The sequence below is a fragment of the Alexandromys fortis genome, unplaced genomic scaffold, assembly GCF_014885135.2.
Source record: "Alexandromys fortis isolate MF-2015 unplaced genomic scaffold, M_Fortis_MF-2015_v1.1 scaffold_87, whole genome shotgun sequence".
NCBI classification, from domain to species: Eukaryota; Metazoa; Chordata; class Mammalia; order Rodentia; family Cricetidae; genus Alexandromys; species Alexandromys fortis.
Window position 1 is genome coordinate 3,958,761 of NW_026067971.1, and position 21,470 is coordinate 3,980,230.

At 43.1% G+C, this 21,470-nt stretch overlaps 1 protein-coding gene across 6 annotated transcripts in view; it reads left to right on the top strand.

Annotated features, from left to right (window-relative positions):
- Positions 1-21,470, top strand: part of Ptpn13 (protein tyrosine phosphatase non-receptor type 13) — a 180,333-nt gene that overhangs the window by 118,825 nt on the left and 40,038 nt on the right. For 3 of the 6 annotated variants that reach the window (XM_050155706.1, XM_050155710.1, XM_050155708.1), the window contains 11 exons: positions 1,532-1,588; positions 7,664-7,753; positions 8,227-8,334; positions 8,497-8,628; positions 11,537-11,979; positions 12,905-13,051; positions 15,066-15,159; positions 16,267-16,352; positions 17,003-17,165; positions 19,270-19,484; positions 19,608-19,706. In XM_050155706.1, coding sequence (XP_050011663.1) covers positions 1,532-1,588; positions 7,664-7,753; positions 8,227-8,334; positions 8,497-8,628; positions 11,537-11,979; positions 12,905-13,051; positions 15,066-15,159; positions 16,267-16,352; positions 17,003-17,165; positions 19,270-19,484; positions 19,608-19,706 — 1,634 coding nt within the window. The remainder of the gene's footprint in view (positions 1-1,531; positions 1,589-7,663; positions 7,754-8,226; positions 8,335-8,496; positions 8,629-11,536; positions 11,980-12,904; positions 13,052-15,065; positions 15,160-16,266; positions 16,353-17,002; positions 17,166-19,269; positions 19,485-19,607; positions 19,707-21,470) is intronic. The other 3 variants (XM_050155709.1, XM_050155711.1, XM_050155712.1) reach the window with 3 other exon arrangements.

A 21,470-nucleotide genomic window follows, 5' to 3' on the forward strand; every position in this document is an offset into this window, starting at 1 on the left:
GCACCTGGGCCTGGCACACAGCTCTGCGTTGCCTCCGTGCCTCTTCCTGCAAGCCTGTGCTAGCTGGCTCTCAGTGCTGTGCTTTCTTTTTGAAGGATCAACGTAGGTTTCTCTTAGTTTAAAAGGGATTAGAATAGCCTCCAGAGCCTTAGATAACTTTATGAACACCACTATGCTTGGTAGATGGCAATTATTGGTTAATTTTTTTTTTCAGATTTTACCAGCTTGTTACTTAGGTCCTGTTAATTACCTAGGTCTTGAAATTGAGTGGCTCTGGGTGTCGTGGTGTACACCTGTATCCCAGGTGGAAGAGACTGAGGACCCAACATAGCAGGACCCAGTCCCCATTAAAGGGGCGCATGAAAGTGTACCTGCATGCACACTTGTGTGTACCTACCTGAACATGTGTGTGTATACCTGAACATGTGTGTGTGTGTCTATACCTGAACATCACTGTATGTTCAAGAGTTCTTTGCCTTGTGCATCAAATCTAGTGAAGAAGAGCAGCTGTTGGAGCACAGAAAGTGAGGCTGCTGCTCAGAATGTGAGCGACTGGAGAGCAAGTGGAGGATCCCCTCCTGTCAGCCCTCAGAGTCTGCTTATTTCTCCCTTGGACCCTGAGTTTATTCCTAGTCACCTGACATTTTGTAATTGGATTGGAGATATGTAAAATAGAGGAAGTCACCGGAGAACTCTACATTGTAGTTGATCGATATTCCTGGCAAGCAGCATGGCTGTGTGTGTGGAGGCATCACGTCTTTGAGAGGTCATGCCACCATCAATTGAAGTTGAGCCAGTGGAAAGACTGGAGCGAGTGAAAGGCAGGATGTCATCCCATAGGGTGAACCTGTAGTAAACTTAGGGAAGAAGAGACCGAGTGAGCACATTAGGAAATTATATATAAAGTATGTTTACATATGATGAGATCTCACGAGCTGTAAGTTCATCCCCGATATCAAGAGAGCCATAGCTGCCCACCTTCAAGCCTGGCTAGGCTGCTGTAGGGTGCGGCACACAGACCCAGCACCTGTAAGGTGGAGCCAGAGGGTTTAGAGTTTAAGGCCACCTCCACCCATGTAGCAAGTATAGGGCTCGCTTAGGCGATACAGGGTCAGAAAGAAAACAAACCTATTAAGATCTATTTGTTTTCTGAATTTTTTATTTTGTCCATTCTCATTGAATATTACATTTTCATTTAACATTTGGACAAGTGTTTTTTAAACTCATTTCATTACAAATATTTCACATTTGATATATCTAACTCTCATTGTCAGAAACAACACATTTGAATTAAATATGTGGGTCCAAACAAGTAAATATACTTATTATTTAGAAATAGTATGTCCTTTGTGGATAAGACATTTCTCTCAGTGTAAATCACAGAAAACATTGCTGCCTTAATGTTACATTGATTTTGTGTGTGTATGTGTGTGTGTGTGTGTGTGTGTGTGTGTGAAATTTTCAGGAAAAAATTTACTTCTAAAGTTCTGGCCATTTTACAAGATGTCTAATAATTTAATTTATACCACAGGAATGACTTTGCCTAGTTCTGGAAACTCTTCATCCCAGGTACCCTTTAAAGACAATGGTAGGTTTGCAAATGTTTTCCCTAATTTATTGTATTCTTTTTCTTTCTTGTACCTTATATCATGATCTGAGCACAAGTGTGGAGACTCCTTATTCCATGCCAAGAATTTAGCGCTTTGTCATAGTTAAAGCAGGGTGGTGCTCCCAGCATCAGGGCAGTGGTGGGTCCTGTGGTTTTGGCTGTTGCGGTAAAGGGAAGGAATGAGAGAAAGGACACTAAGAAAGGTCACTGCTTGGGAGGCCAAGACCGTGGCCCAGGACAGAGATAATTTTGAGGTGACTTGAAGGGGATGCTTGAGCTCAGTCGTTCTGTTGTTATTTTTTAAATATTGAGGGGCTGGACTGTTCTCAAGACCTCACAGGAGTGGAGATAAGATCAAGGGCACAGTCTGATTAGAGGCATGGAAACATTCAAAAATAATAACAGGGGTGTTGGTAAAGAAACATGTGAGGTCAGCGTGAAGTTGGAGCACACAGTGGGACCAGTTCTGAGTCTCTTCCTGAATATTAGAAGCAGAACTGAAGACTCCCGGCTTAGCCACTAAGAAAGCTGTAGGAGTATGACCAGTGTGGGAAGTGACTCAAGTCTGTATTCAAACTTTTTATAATTTGCAGTGAAAATGTTTATCTTATTTGATATTTCTAACAGATTTATGCATAGGAAACAATATTCCATTATTATCTACTATATATGTATGCATGTATATATGTATTGGCACCAACTCTTACCCTTAAATCCTGAAAGCTGAATTAACAAAAACTGTGAGAAACAAGCATGTTTGCAGTGAAAGTTAATGATGTCGGTGAGCTGGAGAGACAGCTCATCCGTTAGACTTGGTCTTGCAGAGGACCTGGAATTGGTGCCCAGCACCCACATGGTGGCTCACAAAGGCCTGTAGCTCCAACTCCAGGAGCCCTCTTCTGGTCTCCTTGGGCAACTACACTCCCACACAAATACCACAGGCAGATAGGCACACATGCACATAACTTCAAATAATAAACAATGAAGCAGCTAAATTTGATGCCTCTAAGTTTAGTTCTAATTTTCCTGATAGTAACAACAAAAGAGGGAACTATGAAATAAGGCCGAAGCCTATAGAATCGGTACTTCATGCGCCAACATGCTCACGTCTCAGTCTCTAATAGAAATAGGCATACCAGTTATTCAAGAGAATGAGTTTGTGTTGGTGGTAAAATTGTTTCAAAATTATAAATCTAGATGCTGTCCTAAATACTCACGGGAAATGAAGAAAGGGTGAGGGATTTTTTTTTTCATCTCCATTAGAAATTCTCAGAAAAGCCGCAAGGATGACATAGGAGTCAGACTAAGTAGCCATGTACACAGGCCTCCATCGCCAGGGTCAGGGCACAGACTTCTCACGTGGACCTGCATAGCTCACATACTGTGCTATTAACATGTCCGTGGTGGTAATAATGTGCATTAATGGTTACTAAGACCTTATATCACCTCTCATGTAGTCCCCACAGTAACCCCTCCCTCTCTGGCGGGTGCTAATGTTGCTTCCTTTCCACAAATGAGAAGCCAGAGATGAGCTCTGCAGAGCTGGAGAAGAGTGAGTCCTGATCTGAATGCAGAAGGTTTGTTTCCAGGGACCAAGGTCCAATCCACTCTGCAGACTGCTCTTGGCACAACACCGCCTGTTGGTGATAGGCACCTCCCTGCTAAGCTTCAGGAAGGTGATGGCTAACAATTGCTCTGTGATGATAGCACACACATGTTTTGATTTAAATTCTGATAGACAAGAATGTGAATCTACCAACTATCCATGAGCATATACAGACTTAAGAATTTTTTTTTTCTCTTTAAATTTTCAGAAGCCTCATCTCACCAGCTAGCCTGAGCAGAAGGGCCAGTCGCCTGCCTGCAGGGGGACACAGTCAGTCTTTGGTTTTGTTTTTTAAGGATTCCTTTTGAACACGCCCAACTAAATGGGACTGGAACTGTGTTGAGAGTTAAGTTTTCAGCTGAGCAGTAGTGGTACGCACCAAGCCCAGTACTTGCGAGGCAGAAGCAGGCGGATCTAGTTCCAGTCCGACCAGGGCTACATAATAAGACCCTGTCTCAAAACAAAAACAGCACAATGGAAACAACCTGTTTTTATACCAATATAGTGCCTCTGGCCCATTGGCCCCACAATTTGAAATAGGTCTCTTCCCTGGAGAGGTATTACCCAAAGCGTCTTCTCCTTGACACTTCCATCAGTCAGCCTGAGGCCGCCTGATGTGGGCAGGGCGTAGTCTGTAACTCAGAGACACTGTTTTCCCTGCTTAAAATGTAGTTGAAACACATTTAAAAAAAAAACCCGAGCTCATGGCTGTGCTGTTCCAACTGAAGACTAGGTAGGTTCCCAGGAACTGAGAGATGGGCAGGCCCTAGTGCAAGGGCTCACACACAGTCCCGTCACTGTTTCCCAGGGAGACGTCACGGGGGAGAGAACAGGCATGTCACACTTAAAGAACGAGAAATTTCAAGTGAGGATTCTTTACTTTCAAGTAGCTGAAAAATGCTGTATTTGTAATACATGTTAGTAGAAAAAGAGAATTATTTTGAGGCCTTAATAGGTCCTCCTTATATTCATGCATTCATTCGTGCTTGTTTTCATATAGTTAAAACCCAGAACTCTTCCTCCTAGAGACTCTAGCCCTGTTCTTGCATAGAGCTGTAGGCAAATAGCTTTGCTTGTGTAGACACCTCAGGACCTCCTCCCGGATAAAGAGAAGCAATATGAAAAGGTATTGTCAGCATCTTCTGTGCACAGAGAACCAAAGGAAACCACACTCAGCTGAAGTGTCCTCCCCTGCACAGGTGATCCTGTCCCTGCAGACCCCACATGGCTGAGCAGAGAGTCTGCGAAGGGGGAGGGTTTCTAATCAGGTGTTCCTTTGACTCCTGGTACACCAATCTGAACTCTGATCCCTGACTCTGTGAACCTCGGACTTTGGGCAGATGTCATGTGGATACTACTCAGGAACATCTTATCCTGCTTCCTTGACGTCGCCTCCTTTATACCCAGCAGGGAGGAGCCGTCAAGACTGTCACTGCTGCAGGGCTTCCCAGGACCACTCTGTAGGCCTGACCCCTGTTTCTGAAACGCAGCCATTTGATTGGCATTATTTTCCCTTTTATTTTAAATGTGGGCTTTTTCTGACATTACTAATAGCAATCTGTTTCGTGCTGAAGCTCAAGCTTGGCCTCGTCACACTTGATGTTGTGACTCGCAGGTTTCATACCCATTGCTTTATTTCCCCAAGATGCCCAGTGGTAGATACTGATAGGAAAGTTTCTCAGGAAATATTTGAAGGATAGTAGAATAACCAAAATAAATGAATACGCGCTGAAGTCACAGTCAAGAATCTTGGAATAAGCAAGCTCTGTTGCTTGTAATTAGGCATGCACATGTGCATGCGCACACACACACGCAAACACAGACATGCTCGCACACGTGTGCAGTCATGTACACACACATACATACTATTAAACAGATGAGCATTATGAATAACTAACCCTGTAACGACCTGTTAGAGGTGGAAGTAAGGAAACTGCCCCTCTTTGAAAGAGCACTTAGTGATGCTCACAGACTCACCCTGTACCCATCATGAAGCTGACACGAGGCAGGGATCCTCTGTGTAAGCCAGGCGGACTTTCCATCACAACCGAGCAGGGCCGCGTGCCTTTCTATCCTTGAGCTACAGCAGCAGGAGAGTAACTTGGAAGCCATCATTTCTCCCTAGCCTAATCTTTATTTTATCCTGTCTATACCTGCCAGGGAGTTTGCTTTTCTACTAAAGTAGTACATGCATTTGAACTTACCAAGTACCATAGAATAATTAATTCACCAGTTTCTAAATATCCAAATTCCTATGCACCAAGAGTTTAAATCTGAAAATTGGATGGGGGGGCGTAGGGAGGGAGGTGCAAAATTCAAAGCAACTGTTACCATCTACTTTGATTATGTCTGGGTTCTTTTTTTCTTAATTAAGTACTTTTTATTTCAGTTATCACTGTGGCCTTACTCTTGTTTGCTTTGTTTTGTGTTTTGGGTCTTGCTCTATATCGTTTTATGTGTGTTACAACCGAGAACTAGAGCTCGTTGCCTACTTCAGGAAAAGAGCTGAGCGGGTGAGAGGGTGTTACTAGCTGCTCGAGAGACCGCGGGTGCACTTTTCTCAGCACCGTCTGGTGGAGATGGCTCCCTGCAGTAGCATCCAGGGTGTTCTGTGTAATTCCATCAGAAAGTCACCAGAAATACCACACTGCTACCATGATTACTCATCACCAATAGGTTCTCGTTCTAAAGGGCGTGCGGGCTGCAGACAGATCAGATGGGTTAAGGTGGCCCTTAAGACACGAGGCTGAAGTCCCTGCTGACAGGAAATGATGGCTCAGGTTTTCTCGGAGTAAAGGGTTCATTTCTTGACTTTGAAGTGCTGCTTTTTATTACTTAGGCATCAATACCTATTGCATGTTAATTCCTATAATATTAACACTAATTTAAATCCATTCCTGGTCTTAAATGTTGGAACATACAGCAAAGAAGATTCGCTCTGTGAGTGGTTTCAGTCATTAGGAAAATGTCTGTAGAGCTGTAAGGAATCTCTCATTTATCTCTCAGTGGAGACATAATCTCTATGTTTTGGTTTTGGTTTTTACAAAAAAGTGTCAGTATGCTTAAGAACATTATAGACTTAAATTTGAAAATTCAACTTATAAAACTATCTTTGTCAGTGTTAACACCTACCACCATGACCACCTCCGTAGACAGACCAGTCCACTCTGCAGTCCGTATTAACAGCTCATTTGTGTGCATGCTTGTATGTGTTTGCATGCATGTGTGTATGTGTGTTTGTCTATGTGCTTGAATTTTTAATATACTTGGCTAATATGGCAATTAAAGTGTTGTATTTACTGATTTAATTAAGATGTTTGAAAAGGATAAGAGAAAGGTAAGAAGAAATTAGAAAGGGCAAATTGCAGTTCCAATGTTGAAATTCGTGTAGGTGATAGAGTTTACGAAAGTGTGTGCACAGAAGAAGTCATTATTCTGGGTGGCGACACAGCTAGAAGATAGAGTTCGCTATTTATCCCTGGTCTGCGGACGACGTTGGAAGATATGTGTGGATATGATCGACCAGTTGTTACTTTATATAGAACCCCCACAGGAAGTGGGTTTTCAAAACTAGATCCAGTTCCTTTTTATTACTGTTTTATTCCGCTGCTCACTAATAGTAGTTCACTAATTTATAAATAATATGTCAGCATATTGGAGGGAACTTTTTTGTTGTTTGTTTTTGGTTTTGGGTTTTTGGTTTTTTTTTTGTTTGTTTTTGTTTTTGTTTTTTTTTGTTTTTTTTTTTTTTTTTTTGAGACAGGGTTTCTCTGTGTAGCTCTGGCTGTCCTAGAACTCACTCTGTAGACCAGGTTGGCCTCGAACTCACAGAGCCTGATTGGCCTGCCTCTGCCTCCTGATTTTTTTATTTTTTACAGATTTCCTTTTCCTTTTATTCATATGAGTATTTCACCTGCATGCATGTCAGTACAGCACATGTGTGCAGTGCCCCCAACAGCTCCCACATGGTGGGACGAGACAAACCAAGGTCCTCTGGAAGAGCAACACTTGCTTTTTGCTGTTCCAAGTCTTCAAGCCCTGAGAGAAAATTTTAATTTGATAATTGTATATTTGATAATTGTTAAACAATTGTGGTGCTGGAGAAAGACAACTCAGAGAACCTAACTTTACTGGTTCTGTGCCTCTGAAGCGGTGGCTGACTGTTAGCTCTACCCAAAGCCTTTCTCCCCTGATAGTCACAGACTCACTTGTAACTGGGACATACTGTTTAAAGAGGAGTGGTGTAGAAGGAATAGATGTGATGCAATGTGCTTATAAGTGACGAATCACTATAAAATGCTAGTGACTACAATGACCTGAAGTTTTATTTTTAAGTGACCAGGGTAATCTATTAATATTTTGTTAATGTTTAAATTAGAACAAGCCTATGATCTTAATGTCTCCATTTATTGTGTTTATCTTCTTTTTAAATTGCAAACCCACAGTAGATACACTGCACAAAAGATGGAGTGTCGTGTCTTCACCAGAACGGGAGATCACACTGGTGAACCTGAAGAAAGATTCACAGCATGGCTTAGGTGAGTCACCATGAGCGTCCGGGGAGAGAAGGGAGCAGCTCTGGCACCTTTTCTTGTTTTTGTTTACTACTTCCTGGTTAGCACACAAACAAGTGGGTTTCACTGTGATGATTTCAAACATGGACCATTATAATTATAATGTGTTCCTTCTTGCCTCTTCCCTGCCCTTAACCTACAGACACACACATACACACACACACACACACACACACACAAACACACACACACACACACAAAGACTCTCTCTCTGTCTCCTGGCTCTCTCTGTCTCCTGGGCATCACCAAGATGCCGCCTGCCCACTTCCATCCACCATCCTCCACCCCTGGTCGTTAAATGCCAAAGATAATGTACAACAAGTACTTCACTTTATCGCTTTATCTAAGTATATACATTTATTTCAAATGGACAAATAATGAGTCATTAAAAGAACCAATATCATAAAAACACCTTTTCTTAATGTTCTGTTTTACAGGATTTCAAATTATTGGAGGGGAAAAGATGGGAAGGCTGGACCTAGGTGTGTTCATCAGTTCAGTTACCCCCGGAGGACCAGCTGACTTGGATGGATGCTTAAAGCCTGGTACTTCATATTTTGATATTTCCTGTGCTCTTTCTAATACATGAATTTGGACAGAGAGTAAAAGTAAATTTAGGCCAAACCAAAAGGATAAGAAAGGATGGAATTTCTAGGGTTTGCTATGAGTCTTGCGTTGTTGAACGTACTTGACTGTGCATTTTCCAGGGGACCGCTTGATATCTGTGAACAGTGTGAGCCTGGAGGGCGTCAGTCACCATGCTGCACTTGACATTCTGCAGAGTGCACCAGAAGATGTGACCCTCGTCATCTCCCAGCCGAAAGACAAGCCAACCAAAGGTAATGCCGTGGCCCAGTTAGCTGGATCTAAGCTGCTTATTTCTCCTCTTTCAGTTTGACACGTGCTCGTCCAATTGTTGGGATGCATGCCCCCGTATCATTTTTTCATCTTGGATTTTTTTCTGTATCACTCATCTTCAGTAATATGAACAAAACTGAATTCAATCTTGTAAAATTGATGTCACTTACATTCCCGTATCTTGGTGTGTTCCTCTCTTCTTAGTCCCGTGAGAATGAGCCTTGCTGTCATTACGTGATTGTTGTAGTTAACTAATACTTTCCTATAAAGTCCTGTGCAAACGTCACCTTGTATGAAAAGGAAAATGATAAAGCAGACATTTAGTAAAAACAAAACACCGTATTCTTGCTGCTGCTTAAAGAATAGACAGTAGTGTCCCTCATCCTGCTCCCCTTGTCCTGCCTGCCCCCCTCATGCTCCCTTCATCACACAGAATTGCTAAGAGGGTTGTGAGGACGGCGCATCTTGAAGCTCTCAGCCTGTGTGTGGTAAACAGTGCCATGAGCAATAGCCAGCCAGTCCACAGTCTCTACTGTCCAGATTTCCTCTTTGATCAAATGGTGAAAATTAATACATTTCAGGTACATATTAAGAAAGTAAATGTCTGTTTTGGCTGTTTCAAAAATAGCAAAATGCTAGGTATTAATAAATTACTTTCATCCTTGAGATACCTTAAAAATATGTTAAAGAATTTAAAATTAGCCTGGTATTGTGGCACGTGCCTGTGAACCCAGCACTTATGAAGCTGAGGCAGAAGGATTGCCACAGGTTTGAGGCCAGCTTAGGCTACATTGCAAGATCCTATCCCAGAAAACTAGAAAGAAAGAAAAAAAAACTGGAAATAGTTGAGATAAATGCTAGGTATAATTTAGATGCTGGACTAAAAAATGGAAAACAAAATTACCATGTGCTGAGCCATGGCGTAAAAGTGTAGCTCAGACTGCGGTTTCCGCTTGTATTCAGTAACTGTTACATATGTGTGGATATATATGTCATGCACATCTGTAAATATTATATAAGCATTTGTATACTATAAACACTGCACACTCCAGCATAGGCAAGAACCTTCTACTCCTAAGCCACCTTATTTTACATGAAGGAGCAGCTGCACCTGGAAAGTGATAGCGAAAGCAGCCAAGAATCTTTCCAAAGCAGAGCGTTGAGTCTTTCTCCATCGCTTTAGACGGAGGGAATGTGTGAACTCAGTACATTCACTCCCCTAACTCCACCTCCACAGGAGTTTAATTTTCTTATAACAAATGCTTTATAGAAAAGGTGTTTGTTTGTTCAGATATTTATTGAGAGTGTAGAGCATCCAAGATACAAACCCCAGCCTTCGTGGAAATTAAACTTTTATCAGGCAGATGAGTACCCAGCTAGACAGATGTTTATGTCTGTGCTGCGGGAAGTCAGGTTGATAAAAAAGCACTTGATGGGAGAGCCTTACCTAGTATGGAAACCAAAGAAGGCTTTTCTGTTTGTTTTGTTTTATCCAGATTGAAGTGTGACTATGCAACCTTTTTCTTTAGGTAGCTACATTAATTTTATCATGATGGATCACTGTTCCATACAAACCTTAAACAAGCTAGTTGTTTGACCAGTATGTCCTCCAGGCTTTCTGTCTTAATTATGTCACCAGAGAGAGAGGTTTTGTCTTGATCCATTTGGTGCTGCTATAACTAAATACCCTCGCCCAGTTATTTCTGTGGGGATAGTTTTTGTAAGACAGTCTTACTTTGTAGCTCAGGTTTGCCTGGAATTCAGTACGTAACAGGCTGTCCTGAAACAGCATCATCCTGCCCTCACCCCTAGATTCTGGCATTAAAGGCATGTCCCACCATGCAGGGCACATAGCTGTTTCCAACGTCTGTGGACACTGGAAACTGAAGGCCAAGGCCCTGCATTGGGGCAGGACGTCTTGCCAAGCGATCTCATGGTAGAGCTTGCGCACAGAGATGTTGGAGTTGCAGTGAAGACATGCTCACACTGGCAGCAACCCACTCGTGGGGGTGGAGCCGCATGGTCTTATCACCCTACCGTAAACCACCCCAGTCTCCAGCACATGCACGCAAGCGCACATCCGTGTTATGGAGGTCCTCTCTCCCTCGCTGCCAAGTTCTCTAAAGTGACCCTGTTACTATGAGCTTAATTAATGTAAACCATGTGCACCTCACGGGCACGTTTGTGTTATTGCAGTTCTCTGTCTGTTTGCCAAGTTCTTTACAGTGACATACTAAACTGAGCTTAACTTACGTAAAACACAAAATACATACTAAAACTCTGCTCCGTTTCCTAAAGGAGACTGTCTGATGTATATGCTGTCTTCTCTGCTGTTGGCAGTCGTGTGGTTCATATGTGTCTGATAAATGTAGAAGATGCACAACAGCATTCTCGCTGGAAACAAAGTGTTCTAACGCTAGTCCATGATTCTGTCTCTTGCCTATTGGTACATGCATTCAGGTTTTGACAAGTGTTACCGATTTACCTTGCAGAAAAATTATCAATTTTGAACTTTATGAATGTATCCATCGTCAAATGTGACATTATATATTTTAAGAAATACTCATTTTATTTTCTGGGCATTGGGGCCTGTGCCTTTAATTTCAACACTCAGTAGGCAGAAGCAGGAAAAATCTCGTGAGTTTGGCGCCAGCCTGGCCAACATAGCAAATACCAGGCCTGGCAAACATAGTGAGACACTATCTCAAATTTGTATGTGTGTGTGTGTGCACGCATGTGTGTATGCCCATAAGCCATGTGTGTATGTGTATGCATGTGTATGTGCATGTATGTGTATGTGTGAATTTGTGTGCTTGTGTGTTTGTCTGTGTATGAGCATTGTGTTACTTGAGTTATTGTGTCTTCTCATTGTTGGATCTTAACCTTTAGTGCCTTCTACTCCTGTGCATTTTGCCAATGGGATGAAAAACTACATGAAGAAACCTTCCTACGTTCTGGACAGTGCTATGGACCCTGCAGAGGACCAGCCCTGGCCACGTGGCACCCTCAGGCACATCACAGAGAGTCCTTTCGGGCTCTCCGGGGGCCTGCGGGAAGGAAGCCTCAGCTCCCAGGACTCCAGGACCGAAAGTGCCAGCTTGTCCCAGAGCCACGTCAATGGCTTCTTTGCTAGCCATTTAGGTGACCGAGGGTGGCAGGAGTATCACGGCAGCCCATCCCTTTCCAAGGTCGCAGAGATTTTCTCCGACAGTAACCGGAGCAAAGCTAAAAGGCCAGGCCTTTCTGACACAACTGAGCTCTCTGACCATGGTGATTCTGACATAGACGATGCCACTTACTCCAGCAACCAGGATCATCAAACACCGAAAAAGGCATGGTTTGACATTAGTGCTGGGTGGGGTCTCCTTTTTCATTTAACAGTGCAGAAAAGTGGTAAATGTATTGGAGAGTCATATAACCTACTAAATGTTTGAGTGACTCTGGAAAGGAGGAGCAGTTTACAATGGGTGTTAAAACCTTGTGGCTTCACCCGCATGAGTGGATTTCTGCCAGTGTGAGCTTGGTTGCGCTGCTGCCTTGACGCTAACCTGCAGAGAAGCAGAGGTTTTGAACACTAACCCTGAAAGAGCACTGCTCAGATTAGGATTCAGCTCCTATACATTAGTCATCGCTTACATATTTAACACATGTCAATAAGGGAACTGCTTGTGACTAGTTCATGGAATGGGCAGGTGGGGTTGCCATGGAGACTAAATTCTTCTGAAGTTCTAAGGTAACAGTAACAGCAGAGGAAACAGATCATTCTAGAAATGATAGAAATATAAACTCACAGGAAGGCTCAGAGGGGAAGTCATCTTTGTTTCATTGAAATACAGTATCCCTCACAAGAACCTCCTGCCCTCAGAAATGAAGCTTAGCCATTGCTCCCTTGTTTGGACTGAATCTGCAGACATAACAAAGTAAGGTCGGTTTAGTCCACTGGTCAGTACCAACTTTAAGGAGTGTGGGTGTGCTTCACAAACTCAGGAACAGAAGAGGCCAGGCGCACAGGCTGTGTGGATCTAAGTGTCTCTCTGCCTTGTCTAGCTTCACTTTCGGGTGTGAGTTCTCTAAAGAGTAGAATAAGAGTGCCCTGAGCTGATAGTATCCAGAAAGGCTCCTGGGCTCTGTGTGTGATACAGTCTATTCCTTAATGCTTTGCTTTAAAGGAAAATTTTTCCCCCGAAAATATTTGTTTCCACTTACAGTTCATTTTGGGTCTAATTAGAAATCTTTTGTTTGTGTTTCTTTGTTAAGGAACCTACCTCCTCCATGAATACATCCAACAAAATGAGCTTTAAAACCTGCTCTGTGTTACCTCCTAAGCCTGGAGAAGTCTTTGAGGTTGAACTGGCTAAAAATGCTAACAGCTTGGGAATAAGTGTCACGGTACTGTTTGCCAAGGTTTTCACATTTTCTCTTCTTCACTTCCAGAAGTCTGTTGTAGCCCAACTTGCTAGTTGAATTATTTTGCTTCAGATGGGACATTTGTCAAATGTTTCCAAAATTGAAGAATTGACTGTCTCAAAGCTTTTTATAAAATTTGCTTTTTATTCTCGTTGTTGAAAACACCTAGCATTCGCCTGTTCTCCATACGTCTCATACTTGAGCACATATTTCTTGTGCTCCTCACAGCTGCTGCGTGAGTGTGAAATTAGGAGCCGCTGTCTCTTTATTCCGTGAATGACTTAACAACCAGAATATTTATATGATAATTCTCTCCAAAGTACATACTGCCTTGCTTAAAACCTTTATCATCACATTGAAAACCTTAAAATGAGAGGTTCAGAACTGTGAATATATCTTTAATATAATGGAGATATGTACATAAGCTATTTGATAAAATTACTTTGGGATTCTATGTTATTCCTGAATTGCAACTTTATCATTAATCACATTCTAAGAGAGACTGCCCATTATGTAAAGCAGTTGAAGCAGGACTGTGACATCCTGAGAGCAAAGCCTAGTTCCTGCATTTAGACTCCAGAGCTTCCCTCTCACCCCTCCGTTCTTTTTTATTACATCATTGTTTTATGATGAAAGAATAGTATGTTTTCATGAAAAGTAGAAAACAATCTACTAGACCTTACTTGTAGTGTTTTTTTTTTTTTTTTAAAAAGCGTCCTGAGACGCTTTTTAAAAAAAACACTACAAGTAAGGTCTAGTAGATTGAAGCGTCTCAGGATCTGGAGATGTGGCTAGCTGGAGTTCGAGATGGTTGTGAGCTACTATGTAGGTGCTGGGAATCAGCCTGGGTCCTCTGGAAGAACAGCCAGCACCTACATAGTAGCTCACAACCATCTCGAACTCCAGTTCCAGAAGATCCAGCACCCTCTTCTTGCTTCCTTGGGCACTGTACATGAACCAGAACACTTATACACATAAAGTACAAAACAACAACACAAATTACCTAGCCAGGTGGTGGTGGTGCACGCTTTTAATCCCAGCACTCAGGAGACAAAGGCAGACAGATCTCTGTGATGTCATCTGTCAGTCTCGTCTACAGAGTGAGTTCCAGGACAGTCAAAACTACACAGAGAAACCCTGTCTCAAAAAAACAAAACAAGAAAAACTGGCTCCCAACTATAGCCTAGCACTGGTAACAATCAGGGCTTACTGATCTATCCTGCTCAGGCAGTGGGTTCCAGAGAGGGACTTTACCTCAAAAACTAGAGAAGCAGTCAATAAAGACACCCAATATTGACCTCTAGCCTAACATGCACATATACACACACTTGTGTATGCATACACACATGAACACACACTCGTGCGCACACACAGTCTTCTCTACCAAAGTCTTTTTTGTTTGTTTGCTTTAGGTTTTTTGTTCTGTTTGGTTTTTTAAGACAAGAGTCTGTCCATGTGGCCCTGCCTGGTCTGTAATTCAACAATAAAGACCAGGCTGGCCTGGAGCTCACAGAAATATACCTCTGTCTGGCTCCAGAGTGCTGGGATTAAAGGTGGGCACTACCACTCCCAGCCTCTTTGAAGATAAAAGAAAAACTGCTTTTTCCTTAACTAAAGGGATTTGCTCTCAGATTTGCAAATACAATACACTCTGCATTTCTCGATGAGTTTGTTTTTACACTGATCTTCCATAGATGGACTTTGCTTTCTGCTTGCTCATAATGCATGACTTAGAAAGGAGGGGAGGATCCTTATCTAGTCAATATGTAGCATATTGACGCTTTCTGAATTCAGTAAAGAGTTGGGGATTAGGGAGGAGAAAGAACAAAGGAACAAACAGACTTTGCTATTGGAGCACTTAGCTAACAGTGTTGCCGGGTATTTGAATAACGGAACATCGTGATACAATGTCACAGCTTTCTCTGATGACTTGAACCCTACCTAGGGCTCGCCTGTGAAAGCATGCACAAGTTTTCATGTTAACAGGTGCTCCTTTGTCTTTTCTGTGTAGGGAGGTGTGAATACCAGTGTCCGCCACGGTGGTATTTACGTGAAAGCCATTATTCCCAAAGGAGCAGCAGAGTCAGATGGCAGAATCCACAAAGGTATGTTGCTTATATGGAAACAGGAATTGCAGCACAAATATTACAATAAATAGAAATTAAGGCCAAATGTGCTGCTGCACACTTTTAATCCCAGCACTTGGGAGGCAGGAGCAGGCAGATCTCTGAGTTTTTAGCCCTCTGCATAGTGAATTTCAGGTCATCCAGGGCTGCATAGAGAGACCCTGTCTCCAAAACAGCCAGTAAGGAAGAAAGGTGACATTACAGTGATCAGAACCTTGGGGTCATGTACAAACATTTTAGAAAGCGCCCTGGTGCCACAGCAGCAGGTCATCTTCCAGCCTGTTCCTCAGCCGCAGCAAGTGACTTCTTTCCCGCCAGCAGCACGGTGCCAGACAGAGGACGGCCGACAGCAAGCGTGGCGTGTATGTGACTGGAAACGTGCTTCTAGTCTGTGCGTTTACACTTCCGCTTCTCTTTCTTCACGACTTAAGGGCACTGCTATAAATCCAAATTATTCTAGCCAGGCAGTGATGCATACATACAATCCTGCACTTGGGAAGCTTCAGCAGGGGTCGTCACACAATGTGACTGGCCTGGGCAAGGCAGGCCGCACTGTCACAACCACTGAGGTTATTAGCAGTTCCTTCCCACGTTCTTTCCAATTATCAGGAGTACTTCAACAATGTTCAGTTCTCTCCACATTTGTCTGAGTCTCTCTGAAGCATAAAAACTCAGAGACAGAAATTGGGGTTCAATCTAAAGATCCAAAAAGCAAAACAAACAGCCACTGGTTCTTACCTCGACCTCAGTCTGAAATGGTGGTCCTGCCTCCAGGAATCTCAGAATAAGACTGTGTGAGAGAGCTGTTCATCCTTTCCCTAATCCTCTCTAGGGCTGGGATTAAAGGCATGTACTGCCCAGTTTTTATGACATAAACTAGTGTGGCTCCTGGGATTAAAGGTGTGTTGTAAGGCTGACCACTGGGACTGTTTTACTCTCAGATCTTCAGACAAGCATTATTAAAACACAACTGAAATGCCACTACATCTCTCCCCAAATAAATATGAAAAAACACTGGGTATTAAAAACCCTATAGATTTTTTTTTTAACGATTCACTTCTTTTGAAACAACTTCCTAACTTACAGGTGATCGTGTGCTTGCCGTTAATGGAGTCAGTCTAGAAGGAGCTACCCACAAGCAGGCTGTGGAAACACTACGAAACACAGGGCAGGTAAGAGATCATTATAGCTACCTGCTAAGAGAGCTTAGCCCACAGCAGTTTGGAGACCTGTCAGTCAGGAAGCTGAGGCAGGCAACACAGCCACTCGGCACCATGTTGCTCTTGCTGTTGTCCTTCCAGTCGGAAGCACAGATTCCGATGAGCGTCTCCACCAAGGAGCCAATTTCTGGGCAGTGCTTGGCGCTGCTTTAGCAATAGCTGGTGGAGAGGTGTGGAGAACATCTGCAAGTGTCTAATCATCTTTCAACCTAAAAGCTGATTTCACTGTTCAGTATATTTTCTATAGGAGTTGAGCAAATTATTTATAATGGTATTTATAATTACTGCCCAGTGTCTTTGCCCTAGAACCCAAATTATATATAATGCACACAAATATATTTGGGTATTATATTATATATACATGTGCATATAACACATTTTATATGACATATTTTATAATAGCTTTTCCTTTTATTCTCATGCAGAAAATAATAAAATCTTTATTTTTGAGACTTTCAGTTCCTTTTTTCTGTTACTGTGCTTTTTTTGTCTCTGTGCCTATATTTTGGTGTACAGTTTATACCTCCAACTACGTGAAGTCCTAGAACTTAATCTAGCTTACTAGTCTTCTCAGGTAATAGTGCCCTGTTCCATTTTCTCAGGTGGTCCATCTATTGTTAGAAAAGGGGCAGACATCGACATCCAAAGAACACGATCCTACAAACCCACAGTGCGTCTCTCCAGACCAGGATGCCCCAGGCCAATGCCCAGAAAAGACAGTGCAGAAAACAGCTCATGGCAAAGACTACAGCTTCATGACTGAAGGTCAGGCCTCGCCATTCAGGTCATGTGACTACAGTTCTCAGTCTACTCCAGTTCATACTTTAGTGTCTGTTCTTGTCAAACTTGTAAAACTCAGGCAGCACCAGCCTGACCAAAACACACTTGAAATCATGCCTGAATGTGGTCATTAGTAATACCTTAAATAGCTGTCAGTATTTCTACACACAGCAGTAATTTATCCTGAAATGTTCATCTGGTTTGTTGAGGCATGATTCGTGTCTCATTCATAAAAGAGCAGCCCTCTCACCGCAGAGAGCAGGGTATACAGCAGCTACAGAATATAGTTGTCAAATTTTAAATGAAATTCAGTAAGGAAAAATTAAGTATTAATAATTGTTGAAAATGGCTTCAAACCCAACTGCACCTTAAGGTTTTGTTTGTTTATTTGTTTTGGGTTTTGACTTTGAAAGAGGATCTCATTTCATAACTCAAGTTGGCCTTGTTCCTGGATAACCCATGCCAGCCTCAGTTTCCCAAGTGCTAGGGTTACAGGCATATGCCACCACACCTCCCTCTAAATTTAGATTTTCCAATTGCTGTTCTTCTTAACAATGTGCCAGCCTTCATAGCCATAATAATAATTGGTAATATGCCAAGAGAAGAAGGCTGATGCCGTATGAGTTCTCGTGAGGCTGGTGCGCCCTCTGCTCCGAAATCCTTTAAGCGATTCCTGTGTTCTTACACTAGAATTGGTGATGGTCATGGTCAGGAATGTCTTCTCTTATTCCCTGGATGAGTGTGAAACTTGGGGCACCCAGATCTGGCTGACCCTGAGCTGGAGGTGCTGTCCCCGTTTAACCACACTCTTTCACTCCCTCTTTGGGTCGTTTTCTTCTGCTTTGAACTCTGTTCATGTATCTTACAAGTGAGGGTTTTCTGGAATGTCATCATAACGTATCCAGATTAAAATAGGCTCCGCGGAAGCATGGTGGCGTCAGCTTACTCTCCTCACGCCAAGCTGGCATTTGTTCTGGTGTTCTTCTTGTTATTGTTATTGTTGTTGTTATTTTTTGTTTTTGAAGATGGGGTTTCTCTGTGTATCTTGGCTGTCCTGGAACTCACTCTATGGACCAGGCTGGCCTCACATTCACAGAGATCCACCTGCCCCTGCCTCCCAAGTCCTGGGATTAAAGGCCTGTGCCACCATGCCCAACTGTTTTAGTATTCTTAATGTCTCTCTTCATACCTGAATTCCTTGTGATCCTCCCCTCCCATTTTTAACTTAGTGTACCCTCTTGAAACACATAACATTGAAACACCACTCCACTTAGAGAACCTTGCTTTACAAATGCTTCCCATTCAAACAGTTAATTCAAGTTTTATGAATGGGGTTGGGGAAACTGCTCAGTCTATCATTGTCTACAAAGCAAGCATGAAATTCTGAGTTTGTAGTATAAATACGAATTGGTCTTTATAATAAAAACCCGGAGTCAGATATTGGGGTGAATGCTAAAAGATCAGAGAAGTAAAGGAGCCAGCTGTTAGAGAGACTTCTTACCTCTAATGTATCCTTAGACCGAAGGGAGCAAGGCAAGATCCTGGCTCCATGAATGCTCAGACTCAATGCTTGAGCTCCTGTCTTTCCCACCTTATATTCCTCTCTCCACCCAACCATATTCCTTCCTGTCTCCACCTCCCTAGTGTTGGGATTAAAGGCATGGGATCCCAAATACACATGCATACATTCACACCCACACTCCATAAGCGTGCATACATCACACCAGATCACACACATGCATGCATCACACACATGCACAGATCTCACACATGCATGCATTTGCACCCACACTCCACACACATGCACACATCACACACACACATGCATGAGTCACACACATGCATACATTTACAACCACACTCCACACATATACACACATCACACACAGATCACACACATGCATCCATTCATACCCACACTGCATACACATGCACACATTGCACACATGCCAACAAATAAAAAAAGGTTTCCTAACGATAGGAAGAGTGTGTGACAATGCAGAAAGTTCCAATGAAAGCAGAAATACACGTTTTTCTGTCTACATGTACACACACTTATTAATATTTAACTTTCAACTTTCTTCCCTAGATAATACATTTGAGGTCAAACTATTGAAAAACAGCTCGGGCCTAGGATTCAGTTTTTCTCGAGAAGATAACCTTATACCAGAACAAATCAACGCCAGCATAGTGAGAGTTAAAAAGCTCTTCCCTGGACAGCCAGCTGCAGAAAGTGGAAAAATTGATGTTGGAGATGTTATATTGAAAGTGAATGGAGCCCCGCTGAAGGGACTGTCTCAGCAGGTGAGCCATGATCTTGGACGGGAGCAGTAGTTCAGTGCTCTGAGGATGGGCCAGTGGGTGAGCTGTCTGCTTCCTGCCAGTTTATCTCCGTCTTCCTTTACCATCTTTCCTCACACCCTCCAGGAGGTCATATCTGCTCTGAGGGGAACGGCTCCTGAAGTGTCCTTGCTCCTCTGCAGACCCCCGCCTGGCGTGCTACCAGAAATCGATACTGCATTTTCGGTAAGGCTGTGGGATACTAACTTCTGTTGTACATTATGGGTCAAGTGGTGTGCTGAGCAGATCTGCTGGCTGCTGCCGTTGTTTCCTCGTGGGTTGGCGCACTGGGTTTCACACCTCGATACTGAACAAGGAACTGGCACCGCGTGTGTCAGACTCTTCCCGCACACTCCATCTTTGCCAGGTCATCCCCTCTCGCTCTACTATCAATTCTGAACTTCTAGAGAGCTAGACTTTCAGGGATTTGCTTTCTAAGTGTAGTGGACTTGACCAGACAATAAATTACAAAAGTGTTGTGTCCATCTGTTCACTGAGCTAAACAGAGAACAGTCCTTCTCATTTGCATGTGGGTAAAAATGAGAGTTGAGCAGCACCTGAGGTTAGTGCCCTGCCCAGGTTTCTCGGGAACCTTGCTGCTATGAGCCTCCCTTAGTGCAGAAGCCGTGGCTTATCCCAGTGTAGACCAAGTAGTGGTAGAGGACTTGGCGCTGAACGGCCATCTCTATATCACCTCTGCAGCTCAGCAAACAGTGGGGAAGCCATGGCTGGGAAACGGTGCACAAGACTGGACCAGCCAACAGTCAATCATATGGAGGGACTTAAGAGGTTCCAGCCCTCCCTGCGGGACTGGTTGTTTGGTGGGTGTCGTTTCTTCAGTGGTGTAGCCAGCCCCAGAAAAATCATCTGTGCCCCAGTGAGTGACTTCCCACTTGTACTTGGGCAAGAAACGAATTAACTCCACGGGTGACACACACACACACACACACACACACACACAGAGATGGCGCCACACTAAAAAGAGGACTTGTTGTGAAAAGGGTTCAAGCAAGGGAGGGGGAGTCAGAGATGGGAATCGGATGGAACTGAGAAAAGCTCATTAAAGAAGTCATTGAGAATATTTGTCCCTTGAAAAGAATCAGAATCTAGAAAAAAGGGCTATATTTATTTCTTCTATGTTATAGAGTAATTTAAGAACTAAAAATGTGTTCTGATGGCATTTTACAAGAAAATCTGCCTTTGATCTGTCAACTTAAAGGGGGCTCTGCTCCCAGTGGTGCCTTCTGGCTCTGGAGGAAGAGGAGACTGAGCCAGGCGCTCTCACCCTCATAGGGGGGCAGAGGGATGAGGCATGCGAAGAGGACATAACAGCAAAGTGTTTCTGAAACTTTCATTAGAAGTAGCATTTGAAGGAACCACATTGAAGGGACTGGAAAGGGCACAGTCCACTCTTGCAGAGTCCACCACCAACTGCCTGAAACTCCCAACGCCAGGGAACCTCATGCCATCTTCTGTCCTCCCCAGACAGGTGCACACACGTGCACACATGCACACACACACACACACACACACACACACACACACACTTAGACACACACAACAAAGACTACATTGATTTGAAGCATCAGATAGGATTGGGTTGAATGTAGCACACTTGAGTACATCAATTGATCAAGTATTTCTAGAAACCAATTTAGAAATATTTTAAAAGGCCTTTGAAAACATCCTATGCACAACAACCTAGACAGTTGCAGAGAAAAGCAAGTCACAGGGAAGTTTACATGCATGCATGCATAGAGGCTCGCCTAGATTTCTGTTCGTGCAAATAACTTTATAGCTAGGAATGGAGGCTGAAATAAAGGCAGCCTTCCATAAAACTATGATAAACTCAATGTGTTTCCAAAGCACATTTTAAAACTTCAGAACAGGGCAGGAGAGAAGGCTTAGTAGTTAAAAAACATTCGCTGTTTGTCCATAGGACACCAGTTC